We start from the raw sequence: 22,629 nt of genomic DNA on the forward strand, positions 1-22,629 counted from the left end.
AGTAACTACTGCTTCTTCTCACAGCACCCTGGGATTCTTCTTCCAGGATATAAATATCGCACTGTGTGACCTGTCCCAGTCCATATCCCTCTGTTTACAATCAATCCTTTACCAGACCCTATTTCTGACTCCGTCATGTTTAATTTTATATTTGACCGACCTACTGAGCAGGTTTATATCCCCATATCCATTTTGTTGTAATTCAAAGACTCCTCCATAAAACTAACACTTAACTTTCTTCTACCCACCGTGATTGTTTAATGGACCTTTTTTGTTTCCTGCATAAAGCAGGCTCATTCCAATGTTGCCATTAATTCCTCTCCCCAAAGAGGCATTGGCATTGAGTCTCAGCTGTCTGCAGTGGCTCCCTGAGAGCTATGGGTTGCAATTTGTCTTGGCAGGTTAATTAGAAGTTTAGGTCTTATTAAAGCAAAATCATTAAGGCTCCAATATATAGTTTTACTTCTCAAGTTTATTTAGTACATCGCTACTGTAATATTTTGTTACAGTGAAAACTTAGAACAAAAACAGGCCTTCAGTGTCAGAATTCACTGTATTCAAGGCTGTTCACAATTAAGCAACACCAGAAATAATTGCTCTTTAACTTATTAAATGGAAGACTTACTCTGCAATGTGGTTTTATTAGTTTGCTTAGTTTTCTTTAGCAAATTATTGTAATTGAAACAAATTTTACCTTTGTCTGACACCTCTCATCCAAAAGGATCCCCAAGTGCTTTTCATTTAGTGGGTTCCATTTAAAAAAGGTTCTTCTCTTCTGAAGGATTCTACCAGTTTGAGAGAGATTCCCTTGCAGATGCCATATGCCACTCAGCCAGTAATAGCTCTCACAGTGGAAGAGAATTCTAAAGCATAATCACTGTACTTTTCAAACTGATTGCAAAGTACGAGCTGGATTCAGGCTCTTGTCCCTGCATCAGTACACTCACGCAATATAAGGGCAAGATACTGTGCTAATATACCTGTCAACACTGGGCTTAAGGACTAGGTACAGCTCCTTTAAGTGCTCTGCAGCTTCAGGGTGGCCTGGTCCTCTGTGGTTAAGCTTACCCGAGCATGCAGTGTGGTTAGCCACATAACGTGTGGCACAGGCAGGACCGGCTGTAGCTTTTCTGCTGCCCCAGGCAGCAACGCAAAAAAAAAAAAAAGCCGATTGTTGGCACTTCAGCGGCAGCTCAATTGCACCGCTCCATTCTTCCGCAACAGTTCGGCAGCAGCTCAAAGAGGAAGAGAGGGACCTGCTGCCAAAGCCCCGGATGTGCCGCCCCAATAGCGGACAGAGTGTCATCCCTTTGTATTCCTGTCCCAAGCGCCTGCTTCCTTAGCCAGTGCCTGGAGCCGGCCCTGGGCGCAGGCTGTGATCTTGTTTTAGACCACCTGTAAGGCTCAAGGCTTTGCACTTGTAGCTCTGCCCTGTTTCCCCCATCCATCATGGCTAGCTTGTCTACATGGGTGCACTAATCTGCACCAGAAGGGTGTAAATTCTAGGGTGCACTACTGCGTGCTACACTAACCGACCTGTGTGGACCCTGCTGGTGTGCACTAAAAATTCCTTAATGCAGGTTACGTAGTATTGTTTGAAATGGGACTAAATTAATGCACGCTTTCAGTGTGTGCCAGCAGGGTCCATATGGGCCAGTTAGTGTGTGACACACTCGTGCACACTAGAATTTACATCCCCTGGTGCAGACCAATGTTACATGTAGACCAGCCCTAATAAGATGGTGCAGGCAGGATTTTGCACTATCTGAGGAATCATTTCACCCACCAGTTGCCATATAATAATGCAAAGCCACAGTACATAGAAAGGAGACAAATGACCTGCTTTGACACAGGATGTGAAAACTACTGTGTCAAATGAGTTTAGAGTCTGAATTTTAGATAAGCACGATACGATTGCCTGACAGGAATTTGACCAGGACTCCAAAGCTAAGCTAACACCTTACAAAAAGAGAACTTTAATGGCTGGAAGTGGTCAGCACCTTGGTTATATGGTCATTTTCAACAGCAGCCCTTTAAAATATCTGCTGGAGGTTTCCTGTGAAATCATTAAATAGGACACTGTGTATAGGAGAATCTCAGAGCCTTTTCAGTGTGTTCATCAGCTCTGACAAGACACGGTTGCTACCCTTTAAGTCCATAAATACTGTAGCATCTTGTGTTGCAATTTCTGTTGATACCATAATAAAGAGGATACAGCAACCTGACATTCGAGGTTTATGAACCTGGGTGTAAAAGTCCAGTGCCATATAAATATATCAAGTCCTATGTGATGAGCAGGTTACATTTATGTGCAGGGAGGGAAGGTTTGTGTTTGGGTGGTGTTGAACTCTGATGGCTGTCGTTTGATTTTATTTTTGTGGAAATGGCACATGGAAAAATCTCTGTTTGCTTATTGCAGAAATCTGAAGAAATAATAAATACAGGGAAGAAGCATTTCAAATTTATAAGCATTATCAAGGAAGAGGCAGGATCTAGCAGTCTGAGCACAGGCCTGGGAGCCATGACTCTCTATTTTAATCCAAGTGCTGACACTGACTCCCTTCAGGCTTGTGTATGTTGTTTAATCTCGCTCTGCTTCAGTTTCCTGCTCTGTAAAATGAAGATAATACTGTCTATCTGGCCCACAGAGGTGCTGTGAGAATGAATTGATTGAAGATGAAAAGTGCTATATACCTACCTACTAATTCACAATAATGGGTAACAGTTAATAACAACCGCAGAAGGCCAAATCCTGCAGCCTTTTCTTGGAAAAAACTCCCCTAATGTCAGCGGGAGTCCTGTTTGAGTGTGTTACATCTTCCAGAAACAAACATTTTGGACAGATGCCACTAAGTTTACCTTCTGCTTTCTAACTGACCAAACCTTCAGTAAAACCAGTCAGCATAGGTCAGTTTCTCTATATTGCAACACTGACTGTAATTATTGTACACTACCTGTCTGGACTGATCATACTCTCCATTATTCGTGTGAAAACAGGAGCAGAATGCAAGCAATCTGCATTCCCAGCTCGATGGCACATTTAATTTAGTAAAGCACAAGGCTGTGCCTAGTTAAGAGTTTTGAATCCTGCAAAGCTAGAAGGAAATCCACTCACTCAGTAGTATTGTCATTTGCTTTGATAGCACTTTCATCTTAGCCCGTTTCCTAAAAGGAAGTAGATTTGCTTAGCATAGAAACATCATAGCCAAAAGGATTGGACTTTGTCAACATCTTTTCCTGTATATGCACCTGGCACCACATGTAAACAGTGGGAGAATGCGGCATTATAATTGCAATCAAAACTCATGCTGATGCTAAATAATGGTAATTCAGGGGAAGGGGGGAAAAAGATTATTGTGGCATAGTTTTCAGCTTTTAATAACCTTTTTTCATTTCGTTCCCCTAAATTACAGCACAAAACATCATAAAGGAATGGAGAATCAGTGTCTCTCAATAATGAATTAACCTTCTTGTAAATGACATTGGCAGCACGTTCTGAAATTTTTAATAGAAACACTTCTCTGAAAAGCGCCTTGTGGATTCACCTCTGCCTGACAGCAGTGATTTAGTCGGAGCAATCTGCTATAAGTGGAATAAAATAGGAGGCTAAGGGAGAACTGGAGTCAGCACATCTGAGACAAAGATGTTGGCCAAAAATCTGTTCAGTGGAGGCAAGAAACATCTGAAAGCCTGAAAGCAGCATCTATGAAGTCAGAGAGGGAGCCTGTGAGCAGCTGTTCCTGCTGAGCTATAGCAGGCTGGGCTAAGTAGGGCCATGGAAAAATCAAAAGGAGGAAAGCATTCAGCTATGCGCTAGAGAGGGGGAGAGAGCGAAAGTATATGGGAGGAAAGGTTGTCTGTTTACTGGTGCAGCTTCATATCCCAGCAAGCAAGAGGAAGTGCATGTAGAACGCCCATTATGGGATGTGACTTTTAGCTTCGGCAAGAAGCATGATTTAAGATTAAGAAAAGTACTGTCGTTCCTCCTGCCCCTCCGGTGCCCATAAAGAAAACTGCCAGTGAGTGCTTTTCTCCATCAAAGTACAAAGAGACCTAGAGGTTGTATTTATAGAGCCCAGTAAGTGTGCATAGCACTTTACAGTACATATCAAAAGGCGGGCTCCTTCCTACAGGAGCCTAAAATATAACCAAGCCCAGTACATTCCCTGGGGCAAGAGTTCAAATGCAAGAAGATGTAGAGACATTGTCAGCCAGATTGACATAGGAATACTTCACAATAGTGGAGTATAGACTAGAAGAGAGAGAGGGTACATGATTTGTCCTGGCTGCAAGAGGTGGCGCAAGAAATTATATGAAGCGTTCTGACTTAACCCTGTCTGAAAATTTCTCTGCACAGATTTCAGTATTTAGGTTGCTCCCAAGAAAGTCTAGTGGGAGTTTCTGTAACTCACACTTGCTTTCAGTACAGTCAGTGCCTATGTTCCACCGAATTGGCCACTTACAGAAACTCGGAATCCGTTAGAGGTTCTCTCACCTGTTGGTGTCTGAGAGTCTAAATGTACATGCGGAGAAACCAAAAGAAGGTACAAGCTAAAATAGGATGGCATCTGCTTTAACCACCCCTTCTTCCCGTTCCTCAAATTCTGAGTTACACTGACTTAGACTTCATTACACATCGAGAGAGTGGGTGTAAGTAGGTCTAAGGAAGCCTCAGTAGATGAGGATCTAGCTTACACCATCTGATGATCTAGCTTACTCCATTCTTTCTGAGTTTGGCCCCGAGGCTCTCCTCCAGCAAAGCACTTCAGTGCATACTTAAAGTTAAGAGCCCTTGAGTCTAAGGACATTGCTGGCTGGGCCCAGGTATTCAGAAAAGCTATTTCCCTTTTGTTTGCATGGTCAAAACTAAGGGTCACTTTTCCTGAGTCACAGCAAGACTTCTGAGCATTTCTACCTCATGGGGCCATTCTCTGGGCATGTCGCTAAGAACCCTTCACTTCCGAAGCTCAGAGACATTTCCATCTGCTCAACTTGTACAGAAAAAAATTGATATTAAAGAAAAATGACAGGTGAGGAAAGTCATAACTTTACTTCTGCTAAACTATTAGTGGTACTTCACGTGGTCTGCAAACAGGTTTTGCCTTGAGCTCTGTGATTCCCCTTGCATGCCCTGGCTGACAGCTACTCCATTGGATGGCCTTTTTTGATTAGTCTCAAGACTTCAGTGCCTTCTTTCTAGTACTTTGGATTCCTCCTGTTTGGTTCAGATACCTTCCACACAGGTTCCTCAGAGTTGTAAAGCCCTGTCAGATTATAGTTAGGAGTTCTGTTCAGTTAAAAGACCCAAGGAAACCCTCTTTTTGTTCTCTTGCTGCCCTGTGATCAATCCCCTTCTGTGAAATCACAGAATCTGCATCCTGGGTTACCCCTCAATACCTTTGTTACTTCCACCCACATGGCATCCTGTTAACTCTTTGCACAAACCCAGAGTCATCCATTTGTTTAGGATCTTTTCATGTAAATTCAGTGCTAATGAAAGACTGACAGCCATGCACACTGAAATCTTACATTGATTCTGTTACTAACAGATTCAGAATAGGCAGCAGTATTGCAAGTGTCTCTGTTACTCCACCACTTTGTCTTAAACTAAAGCAATTACCAGAAACTTTTTCAGAAGTATCTTAAGTCCCATTTCAAAAGCGACTTAGGCACTTAAGCCTAAATCTAATTGAAAGTCAGTGGCACTTAGGCTTCTAGGTGCGTAAGTCTCTTTTGAAAATAGGATTTAGGGCATGTTCTCACTAGAAACATATGTCAGCCTACGTTAGGTCGACTTACTTACTGCAGTGGTACCTGTCCACACTACCTTTCTTCTGTCAGTGGTGTGCTTCTTCACCAGGAGCACTTCCACCAACCAAAGAGGGGCAGTGTGGGGGCTGAGACCCTGGGCTGTCAGCTCCATATGCAGCTCCCTGCCTGGAGCCTGGCTGCCCCCCAGGTTCTCAGCTCCTCACCACCAGGAGCCCAGCTGCCCCCTGGCCTCCCAGCTCCCTGATGCAACTAGGCTCCTGGCAGTGAGCCCCATACCCAGAGTCTGAGTAGCTCTCAGGATCCTTGGTGCAGCCTCTGGGCTCCCCGCAGGGAGCAGAGAGCCCCCGGGAAGTACCTGGGTTCATGGGGAGCCCTGGTACGGCATAGTGGCTCTCCAGGGGGAGCCGGGAGCCTCCAGGCAGCAGCCTGGCAGGGAGTGGGGAGCCCAGGGGCAGTCAGGCTGTAGCTGGAGCCCTCCACCTGCCCCGGTGACAGCCCAGCTTTCTTACCAATTTAGTCATCAGTGCTGGAGCTGTGAAATGGAGGAAAGAATGACATGTAAGTAACACAGTTCCACACAGACACTGCGTCGCCCTAACTACACATAAGCCACACGCCTCTCATGGAGGTGGATTTATGTCGGCAAAGTAGGGCACTTACATCGGCGGGAAAAAGGCTGTAGTGTGTACACTGACATAAATAGGTTGACATAAGCTGCTGTATGTTGACCTTACTGTGTAGTATAGACCAAGCCTTAGTTTCATGAGTTACTTAGGACTTTGAAATTGCAGCCTAGGCCGGAGCTTGGGCTCTGAAGCCTAAGGATGGGGAGTCAGCTTCAGAACTCAAGCTCCGTCCCGACTTGCAACTTCAAAGCACTTCCTACAGAGCTATTTTTAGAGTGATAGCATGAGCCTTGCTAACCCGTGTCTGTCAACCTGGCCTGGGAGGCTTATTGCCGCCAGCTGTGTAGATGTACCCTGAGGCACTTTTGAAATTTACTCCACAGCTAGAGCTGAGAAGGCAACTTGTTCTTGGCACCTATTCAGTCCTTGCTGTCTTTGAAACATCACAACTGGTGCCAACTACAGTGGTGGTTTCTGTGAGGTAAATAACGGTTCATGAAGAATTGGACTGACAGCCATCATTTACATAGGCCACTGAGTAGCCCCCGATGGTACCTGCTTTTGGTCATTTCTGAACCAGGTTGAGTAAAAGCTCTGGAACTAGAAGCTTTCTGTCCCATCATCAATCCTCCTAACCTGTTAGCCCCTCAAGAAGCTTGTTTCTTTGTGAATATTGTTATCCATCTAGGTATTATTACTGTGTTTTAAACTGTAATGGATGAATTTCAAACGGTTCACAATTCAGGTCTCAGAGCAGCTACTTATCCAAGAATTTCCCAGATCTCTTATCTCTGCAAAATTCAGCTTGAAGCCTTGCAAGAAAAGACTTTCCCATACCATTGTAGCACTTCCAGTTATCCCTGGTGGGTCAAAAGCAGCTGGGGGGAGGAATGGAATTAAAATGTAGATCCTTTAAAAAAAAAACAATCTTTGGTTTGAGTCTAGAAATGGAGTTTTTTGTTGGGGAGGGAAATGTGGTGAGGGGCTTGTATTTTTCACACTGGCTAGCGTTTCCTTCGTTGAAATCCACAGTGAGGTTCTTGAATCTTACCCTCAGTAAATAAGTGACTATGTGTCTATCCAGGTAATTATATGGCCTTCCTTACTGTAGCATCTGAGTATCTCCTGTGACTGAACCAAAGCCACCATTACTCCCTAAATCCCCTCACTTGTACCCCAATCCTGCAGGCCTTCCAAAAACTTCGTATCTGTCAGGGTGGTTAAGAACTGGAATAAATTGCCCCGGGAGGTAGTGGAATCTCCATCACTGGGAATTTTTAAGAGCAGGTTGGACAAACACCTTTCAGGGATGGTCTAGATAATACCTAGTTCTGCCTTGAGTGCAGAGGACTGGACTAAATAGCCTCTCGAGGTTCCTTCCAGTTCTATGATTGCTGAGCATTCTGATTTCCCACTGAAGTGAGCCGGGATGCTCAGCATCTCTGAATATCAAAGCCCATCTCTCTAGTTGCCCCAGTGTTGCCTGTGATTTCGTGCAGATTTAATACTTCTCCAGGTTTTTAAGTCCTTTTCAGTTTCAGTCAGTGGCCAATTCCCATCCTGCCATTTGGCTAGTGTCACTGCCAGACAAACAACGCGGAAAGCAAATCCCACACTGTTTCATTATTATTTGTGCCAGAGTTGTCACAGGACATGTGCTGCATTGTAGCTGTACTGTGCAAAGTGAAGTAAGCTGGCTGCGCTCTTGTCTAACACCTGTTCCGACGGTGTGCCATTCTGTCTGCTAAATGGGGCTTTCTTAAACAGCTGGGGCCCAAGGTGCTTCCAAAAACCTGAAATCAGACCAGTCAGTCCAAATCTAGGTCTTACATAGGATGACCTTTTTTAGTTCTTTACAAGTGTCCAAAAGAATTCTTGCATAACAACCCTCCTTCCCAACTCTGATGGTGTGCATAATGGTTATTTGCAGGACCTTTGAGTCAGAAACTTACGGCACCTCCAATAAAGGGGAAATCTGTGACACATCTCAAAGATAATTAAGTAGTAAGAAACTGTAAAGGTCAGACACGTGGCAGTAACAATTTTCACAGCCTCTGTTTCTGCATACAGTGTGTCTCTTCCTTGATTCTCTGAGTGGAAAGGCTACGTTTCAAAGTAACTTTTGGGATTGTCCCACTCCGTGTAAAGCTAGATTAGCAGTAAACCACAGATGGAATAATTAATTCAGCATCCGCTCTCAGGACAATTTTTCTGGCATGAATTCCACTTCAGAGTAGTCCTTGTAATTTCAGAAGACACTGCAGGAATGAAAAATAAATGTTGGTTAATGCACAAGGAATGTTCTCTCTATTTTTGATTAGTAGTTTGCAAGAGGAAAAAAAAGGTTTTTTTTAACGAGCTCTGCCTGCATCTGTACTGACATGGGCTGGTATCCTCGAACTCCCTCAGTCACTCACTGCTTGCCAATGTGCTGTTTGCAGCAGACGAGTTCTCTTGATCTTATAGAGTTTGTACTAAAGGTTTATTGATTGGGGTAATTACCTCGGCTTTAGGGTCAAGAAAAGGTTTATTTAATTCTAAAGTTACTTTTTTATTTTGTTATGTTTCTTAGAACAGTGGAATTCTGCTTTAATGACAAGGCTTCTAGTGTTATCTGAAGCCTTCTGGAGAAATTTGCAAATCAAGGAAACTCCAGGACATATGGTTTTAGTTTTTGCACTTTTGTGTATAGCTCTGTCTGTATGTCCCAGGCTGCAGGCTAATGTAAGCACAGCTTGTTTTATTCCTGTGTCATATTACAGTGCTGCTTGACTTTTAATTCCATTTATGCTCTAGCAGTAAAGAGCAAAAATACAGGTTCTGAGAGTTGCTTGTATATTTTGGCAAACAGAAGGAAAGCCCTCTTTGTGTTGGAACAATGGGTTTCTTATTGCTTAATTTTCAAATGTCTGTGCTTAAAGGGTACCCATAAAGTATGTGCTTGGATGCCTGAGCAGGTAATTGAGCACATCTGTCGGGTAGAAGCCAACAGAGGGTCAACTTCTCTCAACAGTGGCCAGAGATTTCTCTTGCTCTTTGTAGAGGGGGAAATGGTCACCACCCTGCTCCCTGCCTCTCTCATTCCCCTCACTGTGTGGTAACCATTGGCCCATGGTGATGTTTTAACAGTGGCCACTTTTCTGCATGTACAAATGCATACATAGTGAACTCGTGACTCCTTTCTTTAATCCTTACAGCACTGTCTGCAAGGTAGATACAGTAAGTGGTGCTGAACCCATTTTATAGATGGATAAACTGAGGCATGAGGTTAAATGATTTGCCCCAGTTCACACAGCAAGCCACCTGGAGAGCCAGAAACAGAACTAGAAATTCAGACCCCCATCCTTCGTCATCCCACTCTAAAGATGTAACCCATTAAATGTTTGCCATTCTGGGTACTGCGTCCATAATTTATTAGCCCAAGTCTGTGTAAAGTGAAAATAAATTTATTTTAATGTACCTAAAATGATAGCACTGCTTTATTTAATGTCATTTATTTAACTGAATCAGTCCACAGTTGAAGGCGTGAGTGTGGGGGGGGGGGTGGCTGTTTTCCCTAGAATATGTACACACATTCACAATATTATTTCAAATGAGACTCAAAGCCAGCTTTAGCCTTGCCCCAAGCTACAAGCACAGAAAATGTAACATACTGGACTTCCCATTTGCTAGCTTAAACCTTAAGGCTGAATAATTGTTGTTTCCTATATTAGTTTGCAACAATTTATGTGAGTGAGAAGGGACAAAAAAATTTCAGTAGATTTATGCTTGCAATCCCTTAGGCAAATCAGGGATATGAGAATGTCATTTATTGGACCATAATTCAGATTCTGAAATACGCCATTTACAAAAAGAAAGGAAGGAAAAGAAACATTCCCGAGGTATGGTCTAGAGCAGCGGTTCTCAAACTTTAGCAATCCGAGGACCCTCATTTTGATTTAAAATTTTTCACAGACCTCCAAGCCTCTTGCTCAACCCCAGGCCCTGCCCCTACTCCACCCCTTCCCCCAAGGCCTCACCCACACCCCACATCTTCTCACCCCTGCTCCACCCCTGCCCCTCTTCTTCCCCTCCTCTTTCTGCTCCTCCCTCAAGCACGCCCTATCCCCACTCCACCCCTCCCTTCCAGAGCCTCCTGCTTGGCACTAAACAACTGTTTCCCAGCATGCAGGAGGCACTGGGAGAGAGGGGGAGGAGTTGATCAACAGGGCTAGTGGCCCCAGATGTGATTCTGCCCCATCCTCTGAGCGCACCTGTCCCCGCTCTCCCCCTCCCTCCTAGTGCCTCCTGCACGCTGGGGATCAGCTGATCATCAGGACGCACAGAGCCCCTGGAGTGTCTATGGGCCCCAGCTTGGTCTAGAGCACCATTGTCTTACATGCTAGTTGCAGAGGTGAATGTGGTACCCTCATTATACATAGGAACTGCACTTTAAAGATTCCCTCTCACTTAAGTAATGTGGGAACTGTTTTCAAGTAAGTAGGCTTTATTACACCCCAGGAATTCCATTTGCTGAAAGTTCCTCCCAGCTAGCTTATGACGTGTGATAAATGAGTAGGTAAGAGCATCTGGGATAGATCAGAGATTTTGAAATGGTCCCATGCAATTCCTTAAGAACTGTAATTTGCTGTCCCTTCTGTGTCTTTCTTCAGTGTTCACGTATCTCTTAAGGTATCAGAGTAGAAATTGTGTTTGTTGTACATCACTAAACAGCAGAGGCACATAGGGAGAGATTTTCCAAAAGCCTGCAATGCTGCTCTAACTCTGGTCTAGGTCAAGTCGATGGGAGTTTGACCATTGACTTCAATTAGAGCAGAATTACTAGTGACTTCAATGGGAGCAGAGTTAGGCCAATGCTCAGTACTTTTGACATCCCACTCATTGTGCTTCCAAGCAAACAGTGGCCTTCATCTATCAAGCATTCCTCAATGGCAGCATTTCTCTTAAAAAGGAGAGTAAGAGGTGAGGGATGAAGAAGAGAGATAAGCATTCTCCCAAACCAAACTTTCCCCTCTTTCCAAAACCAGAATCAGGTCAAACCTTCTTTAAGCTTCTGTAATGATTAGGCTTCCCCCATCCCACTTCCAGATTCCAGCTGAGAATAGAACCAGAAGTTCTAAAAATATGTCACGAAAGGCTGTTTGTGCAGCTTTTCCAGCTTGGTTTGGAAATATGCTGAAATACTGTGAAGAAGGTTGCTCTTGCACTAAGCTGGTATGTTGATGAGGGCTCTATAAGTAGCTAGAAAGTATTTCAAGCCAGGACTAGAAGCAGAAGTGCTGAAATCTCACATGATGTGCTGGGGGCTTCGGTGGACTCAGAGGGTCCAGGTAGTTTGGATAAGCAGTCCAAGCTTTTGGACATTTATCCAAACTGATTTCAGAATCCAAACTTTATGTACTTCACCATTCTGAGTTTGAAACAATCCAGACAGCAGTCACTGCTGCATTGAGCAGGAATGTGCTTTCGATATAGGCTGATGGAAGTAGGGGGTACCTGCCATTAAAAATTTGTTTCATTGTTTCCAGCAGAGGAGGAGTCCGGGGAAATCAAAATGAAATTGGATGGTGTGATTATGGTACTTCACACTGACTTTCTGGGGAGGATATTTAAAGGAATGTCTTCCCAATGCCCTTTTCCTAATGTAGCTTCCTGATACCTGCATGTGGAGGTTAGACCTCCAGTGGGATTTGAGAGTAAAAAGGAGGTTACGTACATGGATCTTTAATTAAATCAGACCTCCCAATCTTCAGAAAAAAATCAAAATCTGGCAAACCATCAAATGGCATTAGCAGTATCAGCATCAAACTAGGCGTCCTGCAGAAGAGGAAACTGAGAACGATCACTCAGAAATAATGACTGGGTTTCCATGATGCTGTCAAGACATTCACATTCCTAGCTGCCAGGTTTGGATGATTTGAACTAGAAAAATAAAAGATTCTAAAATACAGCTGAAGCAGAAGAGTTGAAATTTCTGCAGGTGCAGAGAGGAAGGAACCAATTCTTTCAGACTTCAAATTGAGAAGGAAAAGGAGGAGCAAGAGAATATTGGATCCAGCATGTCTGCATTTGCTTTAGTTGTGGGATCTTTACCCACAGTATCAAGTTTGAAATTTCCAGGTGTCTGAAACCTGTTTTATCTCCTTGATCCTCCATGATCCTGTATTGGCATCATTATCAGAATTACTGTAGCAGCTGACTGTCCTTTTGATTTATAATTCCACCAGAATGAATTTCATTGAATAGCATTGTTTCCTTAGAAAGCAAATGAACCCTCAGGAGCTCCCAATGTGCTGGACAGATGAAATTATGGGTTGTGTTCACCGAGGGTCAGAATCTTCTTCAGCTTTAACTGTCTTTTACTTCCCAAGGGCTGTTATAGTACTTGTTAAACAGGGAAAGCAGTGATGAGGCTTACTGTGGCAGAGAGTAATTATTGCAGTGAGAATATTCCCCTGGGCCGGAGCAAGGACAGAGAGAGGATGGCTTGGGGGGGCTGGCTGGGACACAGGCAGCAACACAGGGTTGCTGAAACATAAAAATGACCACACAAACACACCGAGCACAGCCAGGGCCTCTGTGCCAGGGCCTCTGGTGGGAGAGGAGGGCTGCGGAGACCCTCTATGTCAGTGTTACTCCACTGGAGAGAATTGTGGGGGGGGGGTCTTATGCCTTGGCATCATTGGCATAAAAGGGCAATGATGAACTGAGGCCACGAGTCTGACTCCCTTCTGCAGTCATTCACACTGGTGCAAAGCAGGGGTAAGACACAACCAGAGCAGAATTGGACATGTCTGCTGCTCCCTTTACTCAAGTTCAAATGACTAGAGAGGGGGCAGGGCTTGTGGAGAGTCAGTCGTAATGGCTTCCTGTCTGGGCATAACTGAGTTTATTTACTTAACTTAGAAAAATCCATCTGCGGTAACCCTTGGGATCACATACAGCTGGCTGGTTGGTTGGTTGGTTTGTTTAATGAAAGCATTCATGTTTGTAGCAAGATTGTTCAACAGGAATATGATAGACAGGCTAAGCTTAAAAATCACATTAATATGGGAAAGGGGATTTAAAACATGAGCTGAGATCGGCTTTCCTGCAAGTTCCATGTTGTGGTTTGGTTTTCTGGAAAATGCTCTCTCCGCCCCCAGTTGGGTGGGTTTTGTTTGGCAGTCGTCTTAAGCCTCCAGGGCCACTGCTTCAGGGGTCAGCCAGCACAAGCAAGGGTGAAGCGAACACCTTTTCCTTTGATGGCGAGCAGGTTGACATGGTAGTTCTCTCAGCCTGCTGGAAACCTTAGAGGCAAGCACAAGTCTTTGAGCCACTTCTTTTGGAGAGGCAGTGTGGACAACTAGTTAGAGCATAAGACATGGAATCAGGATTCCTAGTCTTGTACTGGCTTGCTGTGTGTCCGTAGCCTAGTCATTTAACCTCCTTGGACACGTCTACACTGCAGCTGGGAGTGAGCCGCTCAATGCAGGTAGACACATTCAAGCTTTCCGGGGTCAAGTTAACACACTAAAAATAGCGGTACGGGCGTTATGGCACTGGCAGGGGCTTGGGCTAGACACCCAAGCTCAGACCCATCCTGGACTCTTCAGTCTAGCAGAGAAAAGTATAAGACAATCCAGTGGCTGGAAGTTGAGCTAAGATACGTTCAGAATGGCAAGAAGTTGTACATTTTTAACAGTGCAGTGATTGACCATTGGGACATTTTACCTAGTGTTGTGGTGGATTCTCCATCGCCAGTAGCCTGGGTTCAAGCTTAGGTGGCCAGCGCAAGTCCCTGCAGGTACCCCAATGTCACACTGCTGTCTTCACTGTGCTAGTTTGAACCCCGCTAGCGCAAGTCTGTTTACCGTACTCGGGCACCAGCTTCTAACTTTCCTCTGGGGTGTTGAACCCCCACTCAGCTGCAGGCCCTGCCCTGACTCTACCCTTTCCCCCAAGCACCCACCGCTGCCCCACTTCTTCCCACCCCCACTCTGCCCCTTCCCCCAAGCCCCAGCCTCACTTCTTCCTGCCCCAGTCCCGCCTCTTCCTGCCCCGTTCTGCCCCCTCCCCGAGCATGCCCCGTCCCTATTCCTCACTCTCCCTCCCAGTACCTCTTGCACACCGCAGTAGGTGGGAGGCACTGGGAGGGAGGGGGAGCAATTGATTGACAGGGCAGCCGGCAGGTGAGAGGTGCTGGGGAGGGGGAAGTGAGGGGAGGTTGGATGCTGGTGGGAGCTACGCACCGCTAATTTTTTTCTGTGGGTTTTCCCAGGCTGGAGTACACACGGAGTCGGCACCTATGCTACCACAGCTGGGCACCTACCATGTAGGTATACCCGCTGTGCCTTAATTTACCCAGCTGTACAAAAGTTTGATATTATTCACTGTATCTACTTCACAGGAGTTGGCATCAGGATTGATTCATTAAATCATACTTTTTGTGGATAAGCTTAAAGGTAGTAACAGTGCAACAAACTGTTACTAGATATAGCAAATGCTGGACAGCCCCAGATCAAAAACACAGTCTAGGGATGTTACCAAAAGAAATTGCTGGAGTATCTGCATTGAGAGGAATTTAATCAGTAGTTAGAAAACAGCCCTGATGCTTATTAACTCCTAGGAAAGCTACTACTTTCCATTGCCTGCTGGATAACTAGTTTTTCTTTGCCAGTAGATAATTCCCTCTAACTGCCTAGGGAGCGATGATTCTCGGTGGCTATCGTAGCTATAAAATATTTAACTTTAACATATAATTGTGTTACTGCAGCCTCTAATACAATTTGGTGTCAGCTAGATGTCTGCCTTGGCCTCTGGCCCAAAGATATAGACCGGAGTTATTAAGCTGAATAAATAAATAAGAAAGATATACAGTTACAGTAGCAATACTGCTGACCAATGAGCACAGTAATTATCTGAAAGAAAAATCTATCCAGAGTCTAGCAATTTGTCCATCTCTTTAATATATTTATTTTATTTCATCCAAATAAAGGTAATTCATACAGGTAATTGTAGGCCAAAGTGATAGATGTTTATAGAGCTCACCACAATACATTTGACCTTTGCACATTTTTTTGTCAGAAGCAAAGTGTGATCCACTGAACAGACCACCAGCCTGGGAGCTAGCAAACATCAGCTCAGTTTCTGCCTCTGTCACACTTTTTTAATGTTGGTATAATTAGTATAACTGGTCTGTGCCTTAGTTTTCCCATCTGTAAAATGGAAATAGTAAGAGACTGACCTTTACTAAAGCCCTTTGAGGTCCTTGGATGAAAGACTTATATAGAACAAAGTCTTATTATTGATATGGACAGCAAAATGACGTCTAGATTTTCCTGTTTAATAAAAAGAGGTGCACTGGAAAGACAAGTAATAGGATGAAGTTATACAATGAAAAATTTAGTTTGAATTTCCGGTAACTTCCTAACTGTGAGCTCGCTCGGACTGACAGTCTCATATAAGACCTGATCAAAAAACCTGGGCCAGATCTGCAGCTGATATAAATCAGTGTTGCAAATGGAGTTATGCCGATGTACTCCAGATGAGGATCTGGCCTCTTATCAATTGAAGCAATTAACACTATACTATAGAAGATGCTGAAAGTGTGCAGTAGGGGGGCAGTTTAGCTCTGGAACGGGTGTGTTCTTATCTAATAAATATTTTCCACCTCTTGCTTTTATAGATCTGAGACACTTTTGCAAATCCTTCCCTTCTCCCTGGGCGAGGTGGGTTTGACTAGTGTGAATTGTGGGGTGAGGGTAATACCTAGGGATATGTGTATAGTTATGACAAAGCTGAAAAATAAGGGTAGGATGGATACTGGAACTCAAACATACCCTAGCTAATATTACGGTATATGGGCATACTTAAGGGAGAAGAGTGCTTTTAAACACTTGCCCAGTTCAATTGGCTTTGATGCTTTATGGAATTTACTAATTTAATTAATCATAGCAACAATTGAAGTTTTAGCCAAGTCCTCTCTTCTGCCACATGTGTGCAAACTTAGCTGTTTTATTTTTCATATTTCCATGTTTTCCCCATATTTTCTTAAAGCACTCTCACTTCACCTCATTTTTATTTTCCAGGCAATGGATAGAACAATGAGTATGTGCAAGCTGTAAGATTGTCACACGAACAGGATTCCAGCTGGTGCAGTAACACTACTTATGTTCTCATGCTGCCGGCAGGCTGGCTTTAGGCAGGAGCATTAGGTGCTCTGTGATCTTGTTCTGACTTGGCAACTCACGTGGTCAGCCAATCTCCTCTGGCATTGGAATCAGAAGAGATGCAGAGGGTGGCTGACATGCCCAGTTCAGTCCTTCAGGAGCTATGACTCCTGCAAACATTAAGACAATCCCTGACTGATTGAACTTAGTAAAACTTTACTTTAGGCTACTAGATTTTTCATGTAGACTTCTAACCCCTGAAACCAGATCCAGCCTTGTGATGCAACTGCAGGATTTTCTTAGGAACTTTAGGTAGATGTGGTTTTGTTGTTGCCTCCAAATTAAAAAGAGCACCCAGTTTAGGAGAGTTCTGGAGAACCGGAGTGAGGTCACATTCTGGAATGCATAGAAATGAAATGAATGATGAATATCCCACTACCAGTCAGCTCTTAGACTTCTGCTCCTCAGCCCCCCAGTCACAGTGCTTGTTTGGTCTCAGTGGCTACCAGAGATAGTGAAGGAACAGCATGTCCGTTTAGCACCCACTGTTTGAAAATATTTTTTGAGCTACTTGGAAGCAGCTTCCTTTCCTACCCTGACTTTGGAAAACAGGATGATCATATAACATGGATCTTTGTTGTGCTGAAAAGTTGCTCTCAATTGTCAGAGAGCTTTTGGAAGAATGTAGGGACCTTTAATTGCCCTGTGTTACACCAGCCAGGTTTATATTCTTCGCTGTCAAGCAGAAGTTACATGGGACCAGCCACTGGGGGAACAATATTTTAGTCTTCTCCAGTCCTTTCTGTCTCCCTGGAAGGGGTTACTTCAGGACAATGATGCAGAAAAGCAAATATCCATAAAATGAGGTCATTATAGGAAGTGTTACTCTCAGACTCATTAGAAAAATGTAACACCTCAGATAGCATTTAGCTGTGACAAAGTGATTTTAAGGACCTAGTTTCTTATTAGTGGAATGGGGTAGTCAACACATAATTAAAAACTGAGGAGGTACTCTACAATGTATTTGCTATTGTGAATTTTCTCCTAAGTGTTGAATTATTGTCTGGCTTTGATTGCAATTATAAGATCCATGTCCTTTCCCTCTGAAAACTATAGCAGAATTTCAGTAAATATGATCAGTGACAAAGTCAAGATGTCATTTGTGGTGAGGCCACACTTGCAGAATACTATTCTGGGAAATCAGAAAGTGGGGAATAATTTTACCACTTTGAGTGTACGTGGGAGGGAAAGGTTGTATCTAATACATGGGTCATTATGTATGTGTTTCCCTGCCCTATACTATGTGGGAATGCCAGGTCTGTACAAGTGTACGTGAATACTACATGCTGCCTATTAGGGTTAGTCACAGAGAGAATAGAAACTCGAAATCCTACTGTGACTAATGGAGATTGATCTTTAATTAATGGGTAAAGTGGTAGGTGCCTGTGGTTTTGGAGCAAAGGTCATGGGTTCTAAGCCTAAGGGTGCATTGTGCTTTAGATGCTGACTGTGCTTTTCCGTTGTTTGTGTTAATTCTTTTCTTACATGCAAAAGACTCCATGCCCCCTCACAGTTGTAAGGACCCGCCGCCGCCTCCTCTGCAGCTTCTCTGTTCAGTCACCGAAAATCATAACTTGAAAAGAATGGGAAATTTCTATATTCCGTGGGCGTTTTATGAACATTGAGACTCGTGTCATGCTGAGTAGTACTTAGAGTATCCCTGTTTCTTATTACCTTCAAGGGAAATGCATGTGTAAATACTGCTCAGAGTGAATGAGGCTTACAGAATTGGGCCCATAATGGTAAGCTAAGACCTCTCTATGGGACCCTTATATGTATATTAAATATGTACAAATCATTCAACCTCTGTTCTAAGAAAATTTTACTGAAAACAAAAATTCCTGATAAGGATCTTTTGCTTTGGCAATGGAATCACACCTATATGAACAAGCATCATAAAGTTATGAAAAGCAACTATTCATAGGCTAAGTTGAAATTTCAGTTGGGGTCAGGCTAGATATATAAATCCATCTGCCAATAGGTGAAGGCTGCAGCAGTGTCAAAACTGATAAAGGTCCAGAGTTCCTGCATTACTACTGCATTAACAGCGTGGTGAATCAGACCCAGTGTTAACTAGAAACTGTGGCGTTTCTCAATACATCATAAAGTGGACGTCTGCTTAGCATGAGAACCTCAGTGTCAGAGAAGTGATAAGTCTTTCTTTACCTGCACAATAAAAGCCCAGGACTTATTGGAACTATATGTGGGGTCCTAAAACACAAATGCCTGAAACTCCAGTTTTTATTATTTAAAACTGCCGTTGCACTCTATGGATGATTAAATTACACTTTGTCCATTACTGTGGGCTTCAGGATTCCCTATCAATCAGGGCAGAGCCAATCAGAAATAGGCTTCCTTTCTGTCAAGTTCAGAAACTAATACCACTTTTGGCTCCAGATGTTTCAGCTCATTAGACAAACAGGAGGTTTACAAATAGGTTTGCTACCACAAGGCCCTATGAATTAAGCACCTGAGAGTGCAGAGTTATTGTCCAGTGCTCTACCATTCCCAACCTGTATAAGTGAATCCAGTTTTAATGTAACATGCATTTCACTTTCAGGAAATCTGAAATAATAGCCTGAGATGAACCATAGTGTGTTGTTATCTTTCCAAGCTATGCATAAAAAACTACCCTACCTTTACTCAACCTTCACTTAAGAAAAGAGTGGTTTTCATTTGCTTTGGCACTGAAAAATAAGGTTTAATAGGTCATGTGCTTCTTTTTATTAAAGACAAACTGTAAACACTATGCTCTGAGCTGGCATTGGAACAAAACAGAGAGCTTTAGACATAATTTTTCCTCACCTATTAACTGTTCTTGGAAGATGATTATCTAATGTTTTGTCACAGTCAGGTATTTTATGGAGTTAACTTGAAACCATATCAGGCATGGAATTGTCTCCCAAGGGAAACAGTCACATTGTGTGGGACTTTAAATAACATCTTACACAACACACTAGAAAATGTACTATGGGAAGCAGGGAGATTGACAAGATGATCCTGTAGGGTTTTACCATCTCCAACTTCCAAATTTGCATCTGTAGTGCACTTAGTCTAGGGGAAATTCCAGTTTCAGCTCAACTCTGTTCTTTTCAGATAAATATGTCCAAATTCAAAGGTTCTTGAATCTGCAAAATTGGTCTGGAGATCTTGCAATAGTACAAGTTCTGACAGGAGGTTTCTGGTATTTCTTGTCTCCAGTCAAATCATAAATAGGAAGTACATAGAAAAATAATAGAGGAGACCTGTTACCAGGAATTGTTCAGACTCTGGGTGAAGTTTTGATTCGGTTTAATGGGTTTGCCGGTCCATATTTTTTTAGTATCTGTGCTATTGTGTACACACTGTAAGTTATCAGACTGCTGATGGGCTCTGTCGAAGAAAGAGGATTTCTCTTGCCTAAAGAAAGTATCTCAATTCTCTTTTCATCTTCTAGAATCAGTGGACAATTGTCCCAGTAACTGCTACGGGAACGGAGACTGTGTTTCTGGAACCTGCCATTGCTTCCTCGGCTTTCTAGGTCCTGACTGCGGCAGAGGTAGGCATTTGTATCTGTTTCAGTAACATCTACACACGTTGTTTCCTCCAGTTACAATTCTCAGAGCGCATTGGAAGTGTATGCTCATGGTTCTGTTCTTCATAAGTAAACCTGCTGCAGATTGTGATGGTGCAGTAGAGTGGAAACTGATTGGCTTTGTGGGTTTGTTTGCTTATTACTTGCCATGCTTGCGGTAACCTTAGTGACACAAACCTCTAAGCCCCCCACCTCACTGCCTAGCTGCATGTGAGCAAACAATGAGGATAATGACTCACCAGGAGCTCTCTCTTTGGGAATGTGTTGAGAAAAGGTGGCTTAGAAAGGCTGTGCTGCTGTTTCTCCAGCAGACCACTTTATCTGTGGATTAGCAGGACTTTATAATGATCCTTTGTCTTCAGCCATCAAGAAGGTTTTCCTTAAGCACCCTCGTCCCTGCCTTAGGCCTCAGAGGTCTCCCTGGCTTACCATAGATGACCTGCAGCAACCAGAGTGAGGGGGAAGATAGACAAGGGTAGATTAAGGCAACCCATGGCACTAGGAATGTGAGACCACATGTGGCCCCACCCCTGTTTTAGGAGGTTGACCCAGGCCTTGCTCGCACAAGGAACCCACCTCTGCCCCTAGGCCAGTGCTCCCTGTCTTAAGGCTGGTTAGAGTCGTTCCCAAAAGAGAGTGAGCAAACCCCACCCAACAGAGCACAGGGCTTTGTGTGAGACTCCTGTTCACACCACCTCCACACAGCCCAGGGGAAGGGATGACAACAAGGGCCCCTTCCCTTCTGTGCACACACAGAATTCTCTGCTCAGCTGGTTGTCCGAAGTGTGCCCCAGTGGGTTTCAGAGCTCACAATCCAGTAAAATGAATGGGACAATTCATACCTCTTAGAACTCTTGTTTCAGGCTGCCTGCAGACTCAGGTAGATATCAATGTATAAGTTATAGTCGGTTCACATTAGCTTCTTAACCACAAGGGCTAGAAACATCACTGGAGTTTCTATATCTCCACCATGGCAACTGCAAAGTCTCCATTAGCAGATGTGCTTAGAGGGGTGGACATCTTGATTAATCTGGTTGTTTTGAGTCTTTCTTATTGTCAAAAAATTGTGTGGCTAAAACCCCGTAGATCCAGATCACACCGTCTGACTCCACATGGAAAGGAATATCTGGGGGGATTGCTGCTATTTGTGCGTATGTGTGATGGGGCGCCTGCCCCACACCGGGTTCTAGGGTTAATAGAGCCCTTAGGAGTCTGTGCAGAAAGTGGCCAATCAGAGAGGGGCTGCGAGGAGCAGCCATTCAGGGCTGGGCTGGCCCATATAAGAAGGGTTGCAGAGCAGAGCAGCTTCAGTCACTCCCTGGAGCTTAAGGAGGGAGGTGGACTGGCTGCCTTTCAGGCTGAAGGCAGCCAGCACCCTGGATAGAGCAGGTAGAGACCCAGGGAGCTAAAGGCAGCTCCTGGTGGGCTGCAGGGATTTGCAGGCTGAGGCCCTGAAGCAAGGGCAAAGAGGGTGCTGGGGCCAATGGGAAGTGGCCCAGGGAGATCTACTGAGGAGCTATAGGGGACACAGCAAGTGGGTGCCATATACAGGGTCCCAGAGTAGTGGGCGGGCCCGGGTTCACCCCCATCGTCACTGAGGAAGTGACCAGACATTAGATCACAGTTGAAGGAAGTGGCTGGACAGCTGACTGCAGGTCCCCCAGAATAGGGGAGCACAGAATGCGGTGCAGCTGGAGGGCTGGGAGTGACCTGGGTCCCAGGAGCAGAAGTGATGGTGGCAAGATGCCACCAGAAGAGGGCGCACTCGCTAGCAGAGCTGATCCCCAGGACAGCCCGCAGAGGGTGCCACAGTGGAGTGAGTTGCACTACATTACAATGTGTTTTCTGTTGGATTTTCAGCCAGTGGTGCTCCCTGCGGTACTTGTTAAGTGGGAGCATCTTGCCGTGAATCACGATACCAGTGCTCCGGGATCTGGTTGGCTGCCTGTTCGTTTCCAGTTGGAGTTTAAGGTGTTGCTTTTGGCCTGCAAATCACTCAATGGCTTGGGGACCCTGCCTATCTGAGAGACCACCTCTCTCTGTATGCCATACTGCTGCTGTGGAGATCAGTAAAGATGCCCAGGCTGTAGTTCCATGGATTTAATTCAGCTTTGGCATTTGCTTTTCAGCTTGATGTAAAATTGTGGGATCTGTTATTGCATGCTGCAAGGCTCAGCTTTTGGGGAGAGAAGCATGATGAGGCCTCACAGGAGCTGGAAATGGGGATCAGGGGCTGAACCAAGGGTCATTATTAACTTTTTCCTGGCTGGTTAGTTTTAGCTGCATGAGGGGGACAAGGCTGCTAGATGATCAAAATACAAAAGGAGCGCTTAAAGACGATAAAGTCATTGCGGAGAAACTAAATGGATTCTTTGCTTCAGTCTTCATGGCTGAAGATGTTAGGGAGATTCCCAAACCTGAGCCAGCTTTTGTAGGTGACAAATCT

General features: G+C 44.3%; 1 protein-coding gene across 7 annotated transcripts in view; it reads left to right on the top strand.

The window, feature by feature from the left end:
- The window catches only part of TENM4 (teneurin transmembrane protein 4), a 971,473-nt gene that overhangs the window by 759,244 nt on the left and 189,600 nt on the right, over positions 1–22,629 (top strand). For all 7 annotated transcript variants that reach the window (XM_075061790.1, XM_075061784.1, XM_075061786.1 and 4 more), the window contains one exon: positions 20,046–20,147. In XM_075061790.1, the coding sequence (XP_074917891.1) occupies positions 20,046–20,147 (102 nt within the window). The remainder of the gene's footprint in view (positions 1–20,045; positions 20,148–22,629) is intronic.

The sequence above is a fragment of the Chelonoidis abingdonii genome, chromosome 1 (genome assembly GCF_003597395.2).
Source record: "Chelonoidis abingdonii isolate Lonesome George chromosome 1, CheloAbing_2.0, whole genome shotgun sequence".
Classification (NCBI taxonomy): Eukaryota; Metazoa; Chordata; order Testudines; family Testudinidae; genus Chelonoidis; species Chelonoidis abingdonii.